This window comes from Canis lupus, chromosome 21 (assembly GCF_011100685.1).
Source record: "Canis lupus familiaris isolate Mischka breed German Shepherd chromosome 21, alternate assembly UU_Cfam_GSD_1.0, whole genome shotgun sequence".
Classification (NCBI taxonomy): Eukaryota; Metazoa; Chordata; class Mammalia; order Carnivora; family Canidae; genus Canis; species Canis lupus.
The window spans coordinates 44,971,258-44,993,717 of record NC_049242.1 but is presented as its reverse complement, the minus strand read 5'-3'; the positions used below and the strand labels follow the sequence as shown (position 1 = coordinate 44,993,717).

At 36.6% G+C, this 22,460-nt stretch overlaps 1 protein-coding gene across 8 annotated transcripts in view; it reads right to left on the bottom strand.

Annotated features, from left to right (window-relative positions):
- GAS2 (growth arrest specific 2) overlaps positions 1 to 22,460 on the bottom strand; it is a 128,333-nt gene that overhangs the window by 95,056 nt on the left and 10,817 nt on the right. For all 8 annotated transcript variants that reach the window (XM_038569267.1, XM_038569265.1, XM_038569266.1 and 5 more), the window contains one exon: positions 13,405 to 13,526. In XM_038569267.1, the coding sequence (XP_038425195.1) occupies positions 13,405 to 13,526 (122 nt within the window). The remainder of the gene's footprint in view (positions 1 to 13,404; positions 13,527 to 22,460) is intronic.

Here is a 22,460-nt window from a genome sequence, read left to right as displayed (position 1 = left end):
GGGGTGGGTGAAACAGGTGAAGGAGAATAAGAGTACACTTATCTTTTTCTTGTGTTGTTGTTTCAATTTTTTACTTAAATTCTAGTTAGTTAACATGGAGCATAATATTGGTTTCAGGAGTAAAATTCTGTGATTCATCACTTGCATATAACACCCAGGGTTTTTCAAGAGTACACTTATCTTGATGAGCACTGAGTGATGTACTGAATTGTTGAATCACTACACTGTACATCTGAAGCTAATGCAGCACTGTATGTTAATTAAAATTTTTTAAAAAATTAAAACTATACTATTTTCAAAACCAATTCCAGGTTAATAAAATGAACAACCATACTGCTTATTTTTTAACTTGTGCTTTAATATTTATTTTTAAGGCTGTAGTGACCATATTTCAATAAAATTGATTCTCTCTCTCGTGCGTTTGTACTCCGTGTTTTATTTCATGTCTCTAAAGACATGGTCATGAAAAAGGATTGGCAGGCTTCGCCCAGTGGCTAAAGGAGGCATGGTACAGAAACAAAGAAGTATTTCTCATCTAGGAGGAAGAGTCTATGACTTATTGGCCTTCACGTCCTTCATAACATCTAGTACATAACTGACTCTCACTGGAGTCCCTGCACTTATTCAGAAGTTAGTTCACTCCCATTTTAAGATGAGAGGGTTCAATTCTTCTTCTTTTTAAAGATTTTATGTATTTATTCGTGAGACAGAGAGAGAGAGAGACGCAGAGACATAGGCAGATTCTTTTTAACAACTGTCGATAGAGCGAAGTTTTTGTTCTGTTTAGATTTTAGTTTTGGCTTCAAGATACAGGAATTACTGCATTATTTATTTCTTAGACGGAGCAGCGATGCTAGCGAGGCACCCATTAGATGAACAGCCTACACTGTGTGAAATTAGACATGACTAGCAAAGCAGTATAAACACAAAATACACACTACACAGCTTCATGCATGATAGGTAATGCATTTTCAAACTGCTAAGCAAAACAATAGCAGGTATTCATACAGTCAGCCCCTAAAAGCTTAAGATACAGCTGAAGAGCCCCATACACCATAAACTGGATTACCTCATCTAAAAAACATTATGCCATTACTCTGTAACGTACCAGTGCCACATACTTTGGACCACACACACATATAGATGGTGAGAACTTACATTGTAAGTCGTCTAGCCATCCTCAGACATTTTCAAATTAAGAAGAAACATTTTCCCCCTCAAATTTCCAGTCCCTTAAAAAAAGGTTCTTGTTATAAAATCTGTAAACGCTCTACTTTAAGAAGTGGCATGCATGATCACTATTTGAGTTGTTTCAGTGACCTGGATTTCTCCAAAGCATTTAGTAACAGCTCATTTTAAAGCAATTAATTTTCTATTCTCCATATGGTGAGAGTGAGTTTTCTTGACATAGTATTCTATACCCACAGTGCTTTGAAACAGCAGTGGCCACAGTCAGTGCGATCAAGTATCAGGAAAACAGCTCCCCAGTTACACTCCTTGCCCATGTGCCTGCATGTGGTTAAATGCAGGATGTGAGCCTGTACGTGGAAGAGATGAGGTCATTGTGGAAAAATTCGATCAGGTTTACTTTTAAGCTCAGGGGGCAACGTTCTGCTGATGCTATGAAATTATGTAGATGAAAAATGTGTGTGTGCATTTGTGCATGTGTGTTCTCCTCCTCCTTCCAATGCAGATTTTGTTTTAATTGTTTTCCATGCTTTCGGAATTTCAATTCGACCTGTTTTATTTTTAGTCTTATGCTTCTAATGCAACCATTATTGACACTACCAAACAATAGCTCACAGTTTTAATCTTTGAAAAGCTAGAACTGCTGAGCAGTGTTAAAGGAGGGTCCTATCTCAGCAGATTCACAGAAACTTTTAGCCTCTGAAACTTTAAATTTCTAGATTGTATGTTTTTTTTCTTAAGATTTTATTTATTTATTCATGAGAGACAGAGAGAGAGAGAGAGAGAGAGGCAGAGACACAGGCAGAGGGAGAAGCAGGCTCCATGCAGGGAGCCCGACGTGGGACTTGATCCCGGGACTCCAGGATCATGCCCTGAACTGAAGGCAGGTGCTCAACCACTGAGCCACCCGGGCGTCCCAAATTTCTAGGTTTAATGCTGCCACCTTGCCTTTCCCCTCTCCCCCTCGCTGCTCCGGAATGTGGGGATCCTCAGCAAAGTACTGAATAAGGCTAGAAATGCCCTCCCACATCTCCTGGCTCATCATAAGCAAACTCCAATATGAAAAGAACAGTAGAATTTGGGAAAATGACCTCCTCTTGCTCATACAAAGAAGGTTGGCAATAGTGGTCGATAACAAGTAAGGAGCCAAACATAATAATAGCAGATTACATTTTATTCTCTTGTTATCTGAGAGAAATTCTAAAATAATTCTGATTCCTTTGTTTCTTCATACATAAAAAGAAAACCTGAGTGCTTGCCCCAAAGGTTAATTCCAGGCTTTGAACCTGGTTATATTCCATTTGGCTAGGACCTGTACACTTGTCCAAATAATAATTGTTAAGTATGCAAATATGCTTCTAATTTCATCAAACAGATAATTCAACAAACTGTATAGCGTTTTAAGTAGTTTCCCCAAATAACCTCAGCCCACCTTCTTAGACAGTGGCTATCTTGGCTCCTACCAAAAGAATTATATAAGAGGAACAGTGGCAATTCTATGGTTTACTGAGGACAACCAAATGAGAATGATTTAAATTTTGACTTTGTGATAATACAAGAGGAAAGAGATACAATAATTATGTGTGGGTAGCAGGAATGGTCAAATTAATATCCTGAAATCCACTTAAAATCATTGCAATAGCCTCATATATAGGCACACTGGGCACTGAGATATGTGTAGCCATTATATTTTATAAAGCATTTTAACTGGTGTACCTTTGATTTAGGAAGTAGATGACACACACCCGAAATAAAAATGGTAAACAGCTACACGTAGGAAAACTTTTCAAGGTTTTATCACACAAAAACCATATCAACAACAACTAAATGCTTTAAATTCTAAATTCAGCCACATGGTAAAATGTTGCCTTTCTTTTATTTAACCTATGACTGCTTAAAATTAATTTTTTTTCAAATCCCTTTGTAAGCTTGATCTCAAAACCTATGTAATACCACATATACCTTATTTCTCCCCAATATAGAGTAAATTCCTTGAGGAGATTGTGTCTACCTTTACACCACGACCTTTCTTACCAACAACACGTATGCACATAAATATTCATAGAAAATCACATCATCTCTCATTCCTAACATATATTCACCAATCATCTATCAAATTATAAAATAACATATATATGAGTAAAGACTCAGTTATCACAAAATGTTTGTAGTTTATAATATTCTGTATTATTAAAAGTTGTTAAAATGATGATCTTGCTACACACCATCATCATTTTCATCTCCTTTTCTGAGTTACCCCCTAGCCGATAAAAAAGCACATTTTTGGCAAACTGATAGCATTTATTCTTCATTGCTTCTACGCACTGGAACGCTCTGATTCCCTCCTGCAGTTCTACAGAAACTATTTTTATCGTGATTGTTAGAGACTGTTTTGGTCAATGGCTAATTAGGGCTTCTGAGAAGAAACAATGGTTTTTACATTCCCATTTCACTCACCAACTATTTTATTGGACAAAGGGGGCAGTTATTGAGAAAAAGATGCAAAGAAAACACTTCCTTAGCGATTTCATCTTTACAGCTCCTTCAGTAATTGAAAGACACAACCCTTACTTACTATAGTAATACCTCATTTCAGGTCAAAATATCTCTTGAGAACTTATTCCATGAAAGGGCCTACAATTATTCTTTTTCTTAATTATCCATGATTATTAATTATTATTAATTATTCATAAAACCACTAGTTATCATTCATCCGATCCTTATTTTATTGGAACCATGGTAAACACTAAAAGCAGGTCTTGAAAGATACTCCTCAAATGGAATGAAACAAAAAAACAAAAAAACAAAAATTAAAAAAAAAAAAAACCAATGGAATGAAGCACTTGGATATTAATGTGCTCATTTTGTCATCATTTTTACCTTTATAAAATGCCCTAAACTCAAATAATAACATACCATGTGACTGTATGATAACATTTTCAATTAGCTTAAATGACCAACCTCCAGAACTCTCTTACTAATTTAGACTTCCATGGTCTATTACTTCACCAATCTCTTGTCAGCACTTCAAATGTCCTCAGATCCTTTTTATTTCCCTGAACCACCCCAAAATTCTCCAGTTCTCTGTCTTTCCCGTTACTTAAACATCATTAAAAATTTTTAACATCAAAGACTTTTGGGTTAAAAACCAGCCAAGGGAGAAATTTCAAACTTGGTGAGAATAAAAGTCTTCATGATTTCAAATCAAGAATTGCTGAAACCCACTGACAACAAAATTCTGAATCTACAAGTAGGCATCTACATTGGACCATTCATTCATTCATTCGTTCATCCAAAAACATATCTACTGAGCACCTATATATCAGATTTTATGGAAGACTGATATACAAATAAAACATTAATCATGTTCTCGAAGATCTTAGAGTCCTGTAAAGGGATAAAAGGAAGCTAACAATTAAGTATAACAATATGGTACAGGTGCTCTGATGGATAGAGAAACCATAAATATGGAGGCCGAACTACCTACACAGTATGATCATTAAAAACCTCTACTCTTGGGATCCCTGGGTGGCGCAGCGGTTTGGCGCCTGCCTTTGGCCCAGGGCGTGATCCTGGAGACCCGGGATTGAGTCCCACATCGGGCTCCCGGTGCATGGAGCCTGCTTCTCCCTCTGCCTCTCTCTCTCTCTCTGTGACTATCATAAATAAATAAAAATTTAAAAATAAGTTAATAAAAAATAAAAAAAAAATAAAAACCTCTACTCTTCCAAGATCCCTCTTCCTTTAGGAAATCATCCCTCTCTCATTTTATTCACTCAGAACATGTCAATCAAGGTGAGGCCATAACCTGGCTGGAGAGTTGGCTGTTAATCATACGAATCAGATCCCTCTTGCTAAAATTTGAAACTTGAGAGAAATGATAAATGGATTTAATAGCTTCATGTTAATGAGCACCCATATGTACCAGGTATTACTCAGTGCTTACATAGATTAAATTTAGGCTCTATAACAACTTATTATTAGCTACATGTTACAAATGAGGAAATTAAGGCAAAGAGAAATTAAGCAATTTTCCCAAGCTAATTAACAGTGGAGTCATGATTTAAACCCAGGAAGTGTAGCTGTTGGGTCCACATGATAAACCATGCTGCTTAGCTGAGCTCTCAAAAAGTGTTAAAAATTATTCATTCTGGCAGTGGTACTCTGAAGTGGCTGCCCAAGTATCTATATTTTATAGCCTTAGGATTTGGTATAATTCCTAGGTCCTCCAAAGCTATTGGTTTTTATTTCTTTAATATCAGAGAATAAAGTTCAGGCATTGGGCATTAGAAAAAATATGAGATATCTGGAATTGATGTTGAGGCTAATACTGGAACAAAACCAGAATGGAAAACGAGCACTCTCTTTTTGGAGAATAAACTGTTTTTGTGGGCTTTTAAGTTTACCCTATTTTGGCATCCTTTTTATGAAAAAGAATATAGGATTATGAATATAAAAATAGATATGGAATTAGTTACTTATTTAGGAAATAAAAGAAGGCACAATAAATAAATAACTTTTAAAAGATAATATACACTAGAACTATCAAAAGCACACAAAAAAGACATAATATTTTAATTGATTAACTGCCTGACATAACTCTAAGTTACTTTTCTTCTTTTTTTTTTTAAGATTTTTTATTTATTCTTAGAGATGCAGAGAGAGGCAGAGACACAGGCAGAGGGAGAAGCAGGCTCCATGCAGGGAGCCTGACGTGGGACTCGATCCAGGGTCTCCAGGATCAGGCCCTGGGCTGCAGGCGGCGCTAAACCGTTGTGCCACCGGGGCTGCCCTATTTTACTTTTCCTTATAGATTTTAGCCCTATACTTTCAGGTTACCTCTTCACAAACAATAACTTAGAAATATTTTCATAGGGAGAATATAGAGATAACCGAATCTTTTAGCATGATTAAGCAAAACAAGTCTTTTTAATACTTTAGAATAATCTCTTTCAATCTCATAACTCATTATTGATAAATACCATTAATTTTGAAATCTACAAAAAGTCTATTGTCCTAGTGAGAGAAATCGATCAAGTTTCTTTTACACGTGAGCCTTTGGACGCAGAAGACTGTTTCACAGAATAGATGTGGTATAAAGAACTCAAATATGATTTGCGTTTGGCATTGGGTCCTGTCCTTTGCTTAATTCCTGTCCCCTAACCAGTTTGTTTCCAAATGGGAAAGAGCTGACTTCTTATCTTGGGGGGAGGGGACAGAGACCTTACGTGGGGGAGTGTAGGCTGGGACTCCCTCTCAGGAAGTAGGGAAGGTACCTGGTGGATTCCCATACCTCGGTGTTCTCCTGGACCAGGCTAAGAGGAGTATCAACCAACCTGGACATTCTTGGAACCATGGCTCTGTCCTTAAAGTCTCAGCTAGCCATAGTCAGAGCTGATGATCTCCACCAGGTATCAAAACATTGCGGCCTGGATTAGGTTGGACTTCGATCCATCTCCCAGCATGACTCGTAGCCAATACAGGAATTCTTGGCTGACTGGCGACATGGTCTCAACATACATTTAAAATCTTGCGTGCCACTGAGTGTATTATGGCAGGGTTTTTCTCTACTTATGCAGTAGACTTTGACGGTGTTAGTTTGAAGAAAGCAGGATGTAATTTTAGATTTGGCAGATTTAATGAAATTGAACTGCACTAACTAGAATTCAGTGTGCTAGCATGGACAGCTACAGATGATCTGTTAATAGCCTGCTAGATTTGCTAACACAAACGTAGATGCAATACTGGCACACGCTAAGTGGCACTAAAAGGCCAGAATCACTTGGAAAATATAGAGAAAGGAATTCAGGACTTGGAAAAGAAATGTTGCATGCAATTTATAATGTGCACCTCACCTAAGCATACTTCTTACAGTGTCACTCGGTGGGGCCCAAAGAGGCTCTACATTTTACTAAGATAGGAAGAACAGGTTGGTGAGGAAAGTTCCAGAAGCTCCTAATGTGACTTTTTGCTCCAGAAAGAGGACGCTGGTAACAAGAGTTTTGTCTTGTTACTGTGAATGGGGACTCTCGAGGTGGCAGGAATACATACATAGCGACACTTAACTTTCACAGGCAAGGTGGATGTGGTTGCCAGAAGGCAAAGTAGGCTAATCAGATCTCAGGATAACCAGTCCGTCAGGAGACCTGACTATGGTGTATTAATCATGGGGCTTTTAGCTGTAAATTGCCTAAGTTCTTGATTTGTATGACAGAAACACCACCAGCAACAAAATGAGAGAATATTTCTGATGACCCAGTTCTTAGACTAGAGCCGATCTGTAGACACCCAGGACCCACTGAATACAAGGAGTAATGATCTCAAGCCTTTCCTATAAAGCTTTCTCCTAATCTTTAAAGGGACCTGATAGTTTGCTATCCATTAGGGAAAGGGAAGTACCTTATGGAGTTACACTATGTTACACTATGACTATTGTGCCTTTATACATATAGAAGTTATTTTTATATTTTTCCCTGAATGTGCAATTGGCAAGGGTAATCTCAGCAACTGTCATAATTTTTATTCCCTAACATTTAGGATAAAATACCACAACTTGGAAAGGCAGAGATTCGTGCTACTATCAATGACCTGAACATTGCAAGGAAAGTGATTCCCATCACATCTCCACTCAACTCAAGCCAATACAAAAGATGGATGCGACGTGGGCAACAGCAGGGAAATTATCATGAAGTAATAGTTTTAATCAGAGTTGCCGTCCCAGAAGTGGTGTTTCCGCTGAAGCATACGTATTAGAAAATATCCTAGGGGCACCTGGGTGGCTCAGTCGGTTTACGTGTCTGACTCTTGATTTAGGCTCTGGTCATGATTTCAGGGTCATGAGATTGAGCCCCATGTCAGGCTTCATGCTGAGTGTGGAGTCTGCTAGAGAACCTCTCTCTCCCTCTGCCTCTGCTCCTCACTCCCTCTCTCTCCCTCTCTCTCAAAATAAATAAATAAAACCCTACAAAAGGATAAAAGAAAATATCCTAGTACTTAACATGCATCTGTTGGTCTGGAAAATGCAATTTTCTTAATCCTGATAAATAGAGAATTCCAGAAGCGGTTTGCATACAATTGACAAAAATAACAGAGGTGTCTTACTATCCTGTACATCAGCTCAGGCTCTGTGACATAACCTATAGGAACATGTCAACACCACATGACACATTCTTCTGTTAGATCATGGTATTTTGCAGACTTGATATTACAGAGCAGGAAAAGTAGGCAAACCAGTTGGCTTCATAACATCCATGGACTCCAGAGGGCAGGAGATACATCATGTGACAACCCAACTCAATGAAGTTTCTAGGTCCAGTAGGAGGGGCCATGTAGGAACATTGCCTTCTTTGTCGAAGATATCATGCAAATGTTCCTCAATTGTCTGATGGAGACTGAATCTCCATCTTGGGACACGAAGGACCATGGAACTTGAGATGTTCATTATGAACTTAGTGCCAGATGATCAACTTGGCCACATTTTTAGTTGTGCCCAGCAATATTCCATCACCTACAGAAATTCTGTCGCATTGGCACTAGTTCAATTAGATTGAGATTCAGGTAAATTCCATAAGTACATCACTCACTTTCTATTATGTCTACTTTTTGCTTTCCTTAGCCCACACATATAGCAACCCAGATCAAGGCCCATATCAAGTGTCTTATGACTAGTTGACTATGAATAGGGAAAAAAACCTCAGCAAGATATTTCATTGTTTCTGACTAAAAGATGAAAGATTTTCCCCATGGTCCAGAACTTAGAGAAATGGTGACAGGGGAATTAATTTTATACTGGGAAATCATTTATTTTATATATTTAAAACTTGAAGATATTTGTATTTTTTTAAATCCTGAGGAACTGGACTTTCTTACTAACTTTTCTTGTTTTCCTTTTCCTCTCAGTCCCAGGCAGCAAAATAACCCATAAAAAATCATTTATTTCCACATGATGACACCTGTATTCCTTCCATTTATCATGACTCCCTTGGTTGGCTTATATAGTCCTAGCATTACATTTGCATTGAAAAACCATGAATTTATTAAGGAAAACACAATCATTTTAGCTGTGTAGCCACATATAGATGACTCGAGATTATTCACAGCTGAGATTTTCTTTTCAAGAAAAACCTTTTATTTACTTCTACCACACTTTCTTGTTCTCTCAGAGGTATCAGGAGTAAACACACATTTCTGGATTTCTCTGAAATCTATCTTGATAAGATGTTTTCTAAACAAAATGTGCTATTGATTTTTGAGGGTAAAAACTCTAATCTCTATGTTTTATTTAATTCCTGGATGGTAAAACATCCTGAGGTAGTGTTATCTTGCAGCCCAGAGAACTAGATATTCTTGATGGGCAAATGTGCTATGGACATTCTATCTGACTAGGATGTTCTTTCCCCCAAACAAGGACTGAATTCTACATTTAGATGGTGAATGTTCAGTTCCTTCCTTGGAGCATAATGTAGCATTCTACTAGGTAACAGAACTTCTTTTTTTGTCTTTTCCCTTCATGTGCTTCAAAACTGATCTAACCACCCAGGGCTCTTTGAAGTCAAAGGAAGCTCTGAACCCAGGGAAACTCTGATGTCTGGGGCAGGGACTCTCAAGATAAATGAGACAAACAGAAAGGAATGTTAGGAGAAAAAGAGAGGTTGAACCCTTTGAATGTCGTGCACCGTGTTCATGCCCCAGTGGTTGAATCTTGTACACAAATCAGCAAGTCATGACTGGTGGAAAAAGAACACAGTAAATAGACAATAACAAGCGGTTCATGCAGCTGAATTCTATCTGGACCAGGAAGTGAAAGTTCATACATCAGTGTAGCGATTATGCTGTCTTGATTGGAGATGCCAACTTTGAGTCAGGTAACCAAGGGTCAAAAAGAATAAAATCTGACCTTGGACTTATCGCTTATTTTGGTTTTCTCACCCCAATAGGATACTGGAAAGATTAGTTTGGGTTAGATTTTTACCTTTCAAGGTCCTGAGCTCCAAGAATATTTTGTAGTTAGAGTGAATTAATCATATTATGGTACATATAAACTAATCAAAATCAGATTGTATTGTAAACTGCTGCACACTAGTCTCAAATGTGTCTAGCTATTGCCTAATTCTGTGAAATTTCTATATTGTTTCCATGCAAAGTGAGAAAATACAAAGGCTAGGATTAACTACTGATAGTCAACAAACTCAAAGGGGCAATTTCTACTGAGCTATTGAAGCCTAGAATAAAGAATCAAAGGATATCATTTATTTTCATTCAGAGTATTTTATCAAGCCACAATAGGATATGATTCATGGATTTATAACTAAAATTTTAAATATGTAAACCGTCTAACATAGTTATTAAGTATACTTGCAAATATTAGGAGTGTGTAAGGCACTCTTAACATGGACATACCTCACATATACCGGGCATAACTTCCTTGTTCAAATGTGTTTACACAGGTGTAAAATCCCCAAATTAAAGATCAATCAGGAAAAGTAACAATATTGCTGTGAGAATGAGCATGTGAGATTTAAGTGTCAGGAGAAAATTACAAAGGGCTTCCTGTGACATGACTTTAGGTGGGATCCAGTTTGTGGTGGTTGTTTTTTTTTTTTTTTTTTTTTTTTTTTTAAGTAAGTCTGTTTTAGCATCTCCCTAACAGTTTCACTAATTCATCAAAGGTATTGACCAACTTATCTGTCTTTATCACTATTGTTCCTAGATTTTAAAATGCCAAGGTGGAAAATAATTACACACACACACACACACACACACACACACACAAGCAGGCAATACTGTAGTCTACAGGCTATTTATATCAATTTGAAAGCCTCCTTTTATTCTATGGATAATATTCAATGTAAACCTAACTGCCTGAGTTTTAGCAAATTTATTCTTGTTTAAAGTTAGATTTAATAAAAGCAAAATGCTATATAATTTCATATAATGTCTATTTCTATTTTAGACAAAAGATGGATTGAAAACAAAATTATACTGGACTTACAAAAATGCTCATGTCAAACTTGGATGGGTTGACAAAATTATATTTATGACCCATAATCGCTATGATGTATTAGCCATTTGGCTTCACATCTATTGAAAAATCTCTCATAAAATGCAAAAAAAAAAACAAAAAACTAGCCTTCTTTGCATTTTTTTCATATAGTAAGACACATGCTATTTTGATTTAAGCTGCATATTGTTGGAAGTAAGTTGTGAAATATATAATTCTGCCAAGGACACAGAAGGTAATTCAGTCAAGAGTAACTGTGTCAACTTCTAACTCAGATTAAATTTGATTTTTTGAGCACTGAAAGTGAGTCATAAAGGGTATTTTTAAATCTATGTTTATTCAATTACCACAGTTGAGGTTTTATACTAAAATATATTTATCGTAATCAGAAAAAATTTAGACTTTATATTTAATTAAAAAATACTTCCTTGGGGTCAAGGAACTATTTTGAGTTTAATAAATCCTTGCTGCAGTTTTACTCACTTCGAAAGGAAAACGTAATCTGTTTCTTTTTATATTTTATAGTTTTATTATAAAAATGATATAATTTGAAATGAATGTTTCAGAGGGAAAACAGCTATCAAAATCCTGATCCATAGCTATTCTCAACATCACATATTATCCTGGAGATTTAGGCAGAGCTTTGGAAACATCCCAATCCCCAGGTTGCACCGCATTGGGAATTTTTTTTTTTTAATTTTTATCTATTTATTTGACACAGAGAGAGGAAGAGGACAAGCAGGGGGAGTGGCAGGCAGAGGGGAAAGGGAGAAGCAGGCCCCCCACAAAGCAGGGAACCCCACGCAGGACTCGATCCCAGGTCCCTGGGATCACGACCTGAGTCGAAGGCAGATGCTTCAACCGACTGAGCCACCCAGGCACCACCCCCTCATAGGGATTGATTCAGGATGTTCCGGCACGGGAGCCAGGCTGAGTAAATTTTAAAGATACACAATGATTCCAATGTGCAGCAACATTTGGGAGCCACTGAAATAATTAATACTTTCAGAGAGCTCCTTTTAAGAGGAAAAGAAAATGGAGGGGCTTTGTATACAGCATATAATACTTTACAGGGTGATGTGAAATATAACCCCCAAAGGAAGTACAGTGCTGTAAAAAAAATACATTATTTTAAGAAGCTTGATTTTTGTTTGAATTTTAGTTGAACGAATCATTTAAAAAAATACATAAGTAATCAGTGTCACTCTATTTTTTTGCCAGCATTATAGCCAATCTAACAATTCTTGAAATCTTCACCTTATTCATTTCAATTTTCATTTTCCTTTCACTTAAAGCTATCTTTAACATTATTTTATCCTTAGTTGTTTCTTAATTTTTCCTTCTCTTTTAAAAATTAAGAAAAGTGTCACCTATCTTGTTTCCTTCAAAAATGATCAAACACCAGGCTTTCATTATGTGCTTATAATCATCACAAAGGAACACATGGGGGCACCTGGGTGTCTCAGTCGGTTATGTGTCTGACTCTTGATTCAGGCTCAGGTCATGATCTCAGGGCCGTGGGGTCGAGCCCCCTGGGGGTCTCTGTGCTCAGTGTAGAGTCTGCTTGAGATTCTCTCTCTCCCTCCCTCTCTATCCCTCCCACACTCCCGGTTCCAAGTGCATGTGCAGGGTGTGGGCTCGCTCTCAGTATCTCTCTCTTTCTCTCAAATTAATTAATTAATTTTTTTAAAAAAGGAAGGAAAAAAGAAGTGCAGAAAAGAAATCTGAGCAGTCAGAAAAAAAAATGTCCAAAGTGACTTAGTTCAATGCTACTCCTTATTTAAAAAAACAAATATGTACACACTCTAGATATGTTGTTCTAATAACCTGCCATAATAATCTATTTAGAAACAAAGACTGATCTCGTAAATCTTTCTTGGCCAGATCTTTTTCGTCACCTTGATGACATGAATTATTTCTGGGCTAAATTTGTAATCGATACATCAGATTCAACCGGCTTATACACAGTACTTGTTTTGTTATTAACACCAACAATTTCCATAACCTTCTAGTTAATTAGACTTACCAAAAGGATTATGTAATTTATGTAATTAGAGTGCAAATAACATGCTGCCTAATTAAAATGTACCCTCTGTGTTTCCTTAATAGACACATTAATATATCCATTGACAACAAAATACTAAAATTAAACTCTGTTCATAAGCAACTAGAAATGTAATCCACCTCCTGAATGATTCTGCCTGGGGACCTCTTACCTTTGGAGGCTTATTAGCATCCATGCCCTCTTTGAATTTCTCCTGCACAGTTTCTGCAAGTTGACAGAGCAAGGCACCATTATCCAATTTCTCCATAAAAGTTTCTGCTGTAATCTCCTTCCCTGCAATGACATAAAGAAGCGTTATAAAAGCACAATCATTCCCTGTTGCACATGTGACATGCCTGCCAACGTAGTTGACACGGTTTTTATCACCAAAATTTCTATTCCAGCTGAGTTACATATCTCTGGGATGGGAACTCAAGGACAGAACGGTTCTTTGGAATTTTAGATTTTCCTTTGGTGGCAGGAATCTCAGGGTTTTATATTTTCATAACACAATTTCAACCGCGTAGAAAGTTTTATTTCGTGTTAAAAGCAGCAAAATGATATCCTACGGGAGAGTCCCACCGCTTGGCAATAGGAATAAAAACCAGCCAGTCAATGAAACCCACACAGTTTTACCAGTGGTCACACTACCCGACCTCTGAGGTTCATTCAAGGCTCATTCCTCAACAGGCCCTGTGCTCACCCTGGCCTGCAGGGCAGAGGCAGAAGCAGAACAGGCATCCTGTGGTCTGCTCACATCTTGGATTACAAGAACCCCGGAGCTCTTGTTTCTTTAATTTTAAGTAGAGTCGTGGTGCATCAAAAATCAACCACCACTGGCAACTGCAGTAGTGTGGCCAATGCAGAAGCCACGTTTCTAAGTTCTACTGAGCTTGTTTTCCTGATTAAGATGAGGCCGGCAAAATCCACACGAGTGATAGACTCTGAAAGAACCCCCCCCCACCACCATTCCTCTTCCTGCCCTCACCTTTGAACAGTGGGTCCTCAGGCCCAGTCTCTGTTCTTCTCTCCCCTCAAACCCTCTCAGCTTCTACTACTGCTCTTAGGCACATGACTTGCGGTTGTCTGTCCCTGTCATTTTAACCAGTGACAAGGCTATTTTCTTTCCTACCATCTTCCACAACGTATTTTTGCTTCTTCTTTTTCCTTTTATTTTATAGGGTTTCATTGCGATATAACTCCCACACCTTACAATTCACCCATTTAAAGTGTGTCATTCAGGGGCTTTTAGTGCATTCAGAGTTGTGTGACCATCACCACCACCAATTTCAGAACATCTTATCGCCCCCCAAAGGAGCCCTATCTCCTATATCACTCCTGACTCCTTCTTTCCTTCAGCTTTATAAACCCACTACTATTTTTTCTTGTATACTCCCAAATTCATCTTTCCCAAAGCTCTCTCCTTTTCCTGGTGCTCTAATTCTCTAAGTTTCAGCATATTTTATTTTCCTGCCTTAATTTCCTAGAACTTATTAGTCACAAGTCCTTGTAGACTCATGCGTCCTTCTGTTTCTGGTACCATAATCTCAATAAAAATGTTCGTGATTTGATACCTAAACCTCAAGCAACGAAAGCAATGGCTATTCCTTGTACCCTCAATTTCTCTCTCCAATATGTATCACACTCATTGCTAAAATTACTGTGGCTAAACACCGCCCTCACTGGGGCATTACACTACTTCACTGCATAGTCCCTAATCTTCCCTTCCACCAAAAATATGAAATCTATCCACTTGAACATATCCAAAGGCTGACCCCTATGCCTCTAATCCACTTCTCTAATCAACCATCCTTATACCCTCTCTGATTCTTAGTTTGCACCCTGCCTTCACAGTTCCTCCAGCAAGGCCTTCCCATTCCTACTGCCATGCCTTTTTTCCTGGCCTGGCCCCTTCCTACGATGTCCTCCTCCCTTGTATCTGCCCCACCAAGTTCTATCTTGCCTTAATCAAAAAGCCAGAAAGATTTTCCCAGTGCATTCTGATCTCTTTTTCTATATGGTGGCACTCAAGGGCAACACTCATTTTGGCAACTTCTCAAACCTCCTCTATTTCTAATAATTATGTCTTGTGTAAAGTTCTTGTCTTCCTCAAACCTCTTGGGGCATATTGTGTGTGTGTGTGTGTGTGTGTGCGTGTGCACACACGCACATTCCTGCAGAGGTAAATATAATGTTATTACCATCGTAGGCACCTAGGAAATGTGTCCAGTGAGCATGTAAATTAACAAATGAAGAAACAAACTGCTGAAAAACTTTGAGAAAATGTTGGGTATTATTTTTGTAAAAAGTAGTTAAGTTGGAGCCAAGAAAAAAAAAAAGGGAGCACCTTAAAGTTTTATAGTGAGACTCTCACAGGATTAGCTTTAATCTTAAGAAAAATGCATGCAAAAAGAAAAAAAGAAAAAAAGAAAAAAAAAGAAAAGAAAAATGCATGCAGCTCAATTCCATGAACACTTAAAAATATTACCCAACTGGAACACAGATAAACTACTGGCTTAAAGTTAAACTCACGATATGTAATATATTTGGATTGCAAGAAACATCTGTTTGAAATTTTTTTTTTAACGTTTTGGGGGAAGGGCAGGTAAAGGAGGAAGGAAAGGAGAAAAAAAAGAAAGGAAAGAAGGAAAGAAAATCACCTTTTTAAAAATGTTCTTTTCTCCCTACTGGATACTTCACATTTTAGCCCCCAGTTAGGATAATGACTTCTGCAGGTGGCAAAACATCAGTAGCTCTAACTACTCACCACAGAAGTAGCCTGTACAAAACGACTATTATTTCAAAATCGTATGCAGCTCAACTTCATTCAGGAATGAAAGTAAAATATTCTCAAGATACGAAAAGCCAGCACAACAAAATTTGTATTATGCATTCACCATACTGGCCTGCATTTGCTAATAAGACAGTTATTTTGGAAATAGATATTTTGGAAAAATAAATATTAGAAATATTTGAAAATTGCCAATTAAATTTCAAGGTAAAGAAAGTAAATTTTGCTCCAAATTGTCAAATGACTCCTTTATAAATTACTTATAAGATTCTCTACATTTGAGAGAGGTCTTTAGGTATTAGTATTTCATTATATCCATGGCAATTTAAAGATTCTATTCATAATGTTAAGTGACAAGATGATTACAATTAATTTAAAAGAACTTGTAAAGTATAAAAAGAAAAATGCCTTTCATTAAAAGGTTATTAGCAATTTACCAAAAGGTATGATTGTTGCGTTTTATATGTTATACCTGAAAATTTTTAGTTATCCCGATTTTCATGAATACTTGAAGAAAGAATTTACATTAAACATCTGTATCTAATGAAAAATATATTAGGTGTCAGCTTTCAATTCTGTGTATTTTATAGCTCCAAAGGTGGATGGTTTTTTTTTTTGTTTTTTTTTTTGCTAAAACAGACACTGGTACATACTTTACAGTTGAAACATACTACCTCAAATGAAGGAAAAATGCAAGATGGAGAAGTTATTTTTTTTTTAAATCTTCATATGTAATATATTTTCCACTCAAAGAATCATAAAATACACATTTTAAACATACATTATAATTGTAAGAAATCAATATAAGCTCTATTTGGAATGTTGTATTATCTCACTCTTATTACATTAATATTACAAACAATTTTTTTAAAAATCATACATAAAAGTCAGCTCAATTGAACCATGAGAAGTCCATTAGAACAAACTATATGAAGCAGTAATTACAATTTCTTGAGTAAACATTGTAAAAAGCTAACTATCTCTGTTAGGCAAAACCAGATCTTCTTTAATCAGAATTGTGTGGCTCTTTTGAGACATGAGATTATAAATACGAGATGCAGTAGGATTCTAGAACTATAGAATCCCTTCTTCCCCAGCTCTGTCCTTCCGTGTTATTGGTGTGTTTAGGAAAAGATAGGGCAATGCATAGATACAATTAAATCATCTTGGAGTACCGACTGATCCACACTGGAGCGAAAAGACTATTGACTTGAACGTTAATCTAAAATAGCCTAGTCTAACGATGTCTGGGTGGCTCAGTTGGGTAAGCTTCTGACTCTTGATCTCAGCTCAGGTCTTGATCTCAGGATTATGAGTTCAAGCCCCATGCTGGGCTCCATGCTGGGTGTGGAGCCTACTTAAAAAAAAAAAATTGCCTAGTCTAAAAGTAATACCTTTACTTCTTGAGTTCATAATTGTGGACTTTGATCTTCCTACCACCAATTGAGTCATGACTGACAGCCTGCCAATAGACAAAGATCAAGGAATTTGGTTAAAGATTGTGGTTAGTCATTTCCTCATAAAATGGCAGGGCACAATCATATGACGTAAAGATCTGCCTGAAATTTTCTTGTCAACTAACTAAATCAGAACACATGCTTATACACATCAGTGTATTCTTCCCAGAAATACGAGCTTGCCATAATTTCCATAATGATTAAGTATCAATCTGTAGTGTTTTAGACTGGAGCCACCTTAAAAAGAATCCTTTTTCTCTTCTACTTTGCTGAGAAAAAAAGTTTTCGTCCCAATAAATTAGCAGTACTAAACTCAGTTTCCTAAATACATGGCAACATCTAATAATGGTATTTAACATTTGAGACTTAACTATATGCCAGGCACATTACAACTATTCATCTGTTTAATCTCCTCATCAATAAAGTGCTTTTATTGTAGCCATTTTACAGATTATGAAAACTGAAGTTTTAGATTCAGTAATCTGCTAAAAATTACTCAGTGAATCTGGATCTTTAACCCATGATGTCTAGCATTAGAGTCTAGTGTTCTTAGCCACTATGCTTGGCTACTTAAACAAGTATTTTTGCTAACTACATAAAAGACTATTTTCTACAATAAAGCGTTCTCCCTAATTCTGTAGTTATTTTTCTCTGCAGAAACTCCATCAAAAGCCCTTCAGAAACAACAACAACAACAACAACCAAAAATCACTTGGGGCTGAAAACTGAAGAGAAGTCCATGGTGTAGACTGGAGAATGGCTGAGAGAGTCACTCAGGCATGTTCTGATGTGTGGCCTGGTTCACTGCGGAAGAAGACTAGGGTATATCATCTCTAAAGCTGATCCAGACGGGATCAAACTCTATTCCAAACTCAAGGGCACTTCTTTCCAGCAGATTTCTCTAATTGGAGAACTCAAACCAATCTGTTCATCTCTTTTCTTAACTCAGATTATTCAGTGCTTTGAAGGTTGGGAAATAGGATATGATTCATTATACCCAGAAGTCCTAGATCAGCACCTGCTCCCCACTGATTCAAAGCATCCATCCTGCATTTATATCAAGAAAAGATAAAGCTGCTTCTGTTTGAAAAGTTGGGTTAAAAAAAATGAGGCAGTATCTCTCTCAAAGCTGTCAACTTGTGAACATGAATCTGATTCTTTAAACTTTTGAACCAGCATAAGATACCACCTTTCTTAAAGAATTTTTTTGACTATATCAAGAATATGGGAACTCTGCATGATAAGGATCTGGTAATGCGCTTTAAGAAAAAAGAAAGAAAAGCTGAACTCATTAGACAGCAGTTGCATTTGACAACAGCAACTCCAATAAATAGGTGCTTAACTTTTTAATACTGAAATAGGTTAATTTTAGAAATAAGTGAAAATTCTAAAATATTATATATTGATCACATTAAGCATATAACAACTAGATTTTTCTTTCTGTGCATGTAAGAAAGTCAGACAAAGGGTAAATGATCATCATATCAATTGTTATGATGCATTTCTAAATTTAAGTGAAATCAATTAAACATAACATAATTTGTAATAGATTTTATGATTTACTCAAAGTCTCTGCATATAGCCAAATACATATATCTTTAAAACAATCTTTAAAAACAATGTCAGTTTCTTTGATACTTAATAACTAGAATATTTTCTCAAAAATATATTGCCATATGGTTCATATTAGTGTTATTAACTAAATACTGATTAAAGATAAAGGTAGACAATTATTTTCAAATGATTAAAGAAACACAGTGAAATATACCATTTGAGAGCATTTACATTAGTATTCTCATTTCAAATTTAAGCCAACAACAATCTTCAAGACTCCATGAGCAACCAGGAAATTCATAGAATGTGCCTCATCTATTTGAATGATGGGTGGAGACTATAATTTGGGACTGTTAATTTAATAATATGCTGTCTACTCAAAGTGACAACCAAATGATCACTCAAGATTTTTTTGTACAATGATTTGATGTTCAGACATGTCCTAAGGACACAGTTAAATAACCATGGCCAATAGCAAGTTCATGAACAAAAATAACAAAACATAAGACTGCAAATAAATATGAAATGTATATATTTAATGTGTAGCAGAGGACAGCGGCCAAAGAAATGTTCTATAGGGAAGAATAAAGGGATCCTTTCTGAAAGTTGGTAATAAATGCTCCATGGTGCCAGCTATTGGAAAACATACTTGGACTACAAAGACTATTTTCAATAAGATCAGTAGGTATTTCCAAGGATATGTGAGTAGTCAGTAAACATTACATGATGATCTTGCCATGAATCAAGTTGGTATGCTATCTCTTAAATAAATCCCAACTACCATAACTATTTATTCATCCTAATTAGTTAATTTATCACAAGATGGTTGGCATTTAATATTCTAATATATAAATTTTAATCTAAAAGTTTGCTACTGTTGATTTAATTCTATACCTAAGAATGTAGGGTGGTATTTATTATTGTTACTAAGTATATACTACCTGAAAATTATGTATTATACCTCCATACATGGCATGAATGTGAATATTAGTCTATGAACCAATGAAACGATTTTTTCTCTATCACACATTTTTTTTTCTATCACACATTTTTAACTACCAAAGAAGCCTAAATATATTGAATGTTCTTTAAGAATCTACATCTTACAAGTGACATTTTATATATAGGACCAGAAATACATGAATTTAGAAAACCACTAACAGGGGCACCTGGGTAGGTCAGTGGTTGAGCATCTGCCTTTGGCTCAGGTCATGATCCCAGGGTCCTGGGATCGAGTCCCACATTGGGCTCCCTGCATGGAACCTGCTTCTCCCTCGGCCAATGTCTCTGCCTCTGTCTTTGTATCTCTCATGAATAAATAAATAAAATCTTTAAAAAAACAACAACAACAACAAAAGAAAACCGTTAACAAAAGAAACAAGTAAGGTCACATCATAATGGCAACATCTAAATAAAAGTTTTAATTTAGTATGTAAATGTCTACCTCTCCAAAAAATGCAGATACTTTACACAGAGACAGTATCAACTTTGAAACTATTTTCAAAACATCTCTACCTTTCAAGTAGATGAAAAACAAGAATTAAAAGAGAACTACACAGTGTAAATTTGCAAATATTCAAGGTGATAAAACTGTCACTAATAAATAATTTTAAAATTTACTTTAATGGCTCATTTCCAAAATATGTAAAATCTAAATGTATCTATTATGTGTAATGCAAATATCTTCTAACACAGCCATACTTTTTTGAGTTTTTGAAGATGAAGGAAGACCACTTTTTTTTAATTATTAAAAAAACACAAGTGAAATGAACAATTTCAGAGCATTTACATTAGTATATTCATTTCAAAGTTAAGCCAACTTAGTTTTCTTAACTCCAAATGTTTTACCACTTTCAAATAATCTCAAGTTATTGGTCTACTTTCTAAGTTACCATGAGGATATTTACATGAAAGTCATTATCTATCTACTTCTATGAATTTAAGTCAACACAGGGTTGTTGACTTCCTTGACTATATCTTGAAGTTAAGATTCCTTTTCTGAGGAAATTTCACAAGCCATCAGTTGCATTTTTGTTACCAACTACTAGCATTATTTTTTTTTCTTTTTATTCTTTAAAAGAAAGATTATTCACTTATGTAAATTGTGTTCTCCCTGTTTATGCATATTGATGATCTCAAACTGGGACTCAAGAGATGGATTTCTTGGAAACCTAGACTTTTGGAACTGGAAAGGACATTAGAGATCATCCACTCCAAGCTCTTCATTTTATGGTTGAGGACACTGAGCCCAGAAAAGATAGCTGAGTGACTTTGGGCAAATTTCCTACTGAGTGGCAGAGCCAGAATCAGAAGCCAGGTCTCCTGACACCCATTTAGGAGCCAGGTCTCCTGACTTTGAGTCCAAGGATCTTTCCATTACACACACACTGACTCTCTATTCTTTGAGGATGTCTTGGGCTGCTTACCCTGATCAAACTGCTTTGTAAATGATTACATTCACCAAATAAAATACCTTTGATGACAAGTCATGGGGCCTTGGAGCATGCCTATACAATCAGGCTATACTCTAATGATGATCTTTCCCTGCCTAGAACATGTCAATGACTCCTCCTTGACCGTACAATAAATTATTAAGCTCCTTAACACAATCTTCAAAGCAGTATGTGACCCACCCCCAACAAGTTGCATGAAATTCTCCCCCTCTTGATCACTGCTATTGATGCCAGCCTTCATTCAGTTCTTCCTATTTCAGTACATGCCATTCCCTCCACTCAGGCTCTTCTCCCGTGCTTTGTCTGGCTAGCTATTAGTTATTCTTTAGTTCTTAGTTAAACAGAAAACCTTTTAGGAGCACCTGGGGGGCTCAGTGGTTGAGCATCTGCCTTTGGCTCAGGTCGTGATCCTGGGGTCCTGGGATGGAGTCTCCCTCTGCCTGTGTCTCTGCCTGTCTCCGGGGGATTCTCATGAATAAATAAATAAAATCTTTTATTAAAAAAGACCTTTTAAAGAGGACCCCCCCATCCCAAGCCCTCTGATGTTTTATTCTAATCCCATGTCATTCTTTTTACATTCTTTTTTTAAAAGATTTTATTTATTTGAGAGAGAGAGAGAGCACAGAAGGAGAAGCAGACTCCCTGCTGAACAGGATCCTAACATGGAGACTTGATCCTAGGACCCTGAGATCATGACTTGAGCCAAAGGCGGATGCTTGACCAACTGAGCCACCCAGGCATCCCTCTTTTTACATTATTATTGTAACCTGTATCTTTTAGTGTTTACAACAAACCCAATTCATGAACTATTTATTCACTTACTTATTTAAAATGTTTCTTTTTCAATCCATTTCAAGCCCTAAAAGAACCGGCACTCTTATTTCTAATCACTCAGCAGACTGTGCCTAAAACACAGTTAATTACAATGCTAAGTATTTACTAGCTAGTTGATCATTATGTGCCAGATCTTGTT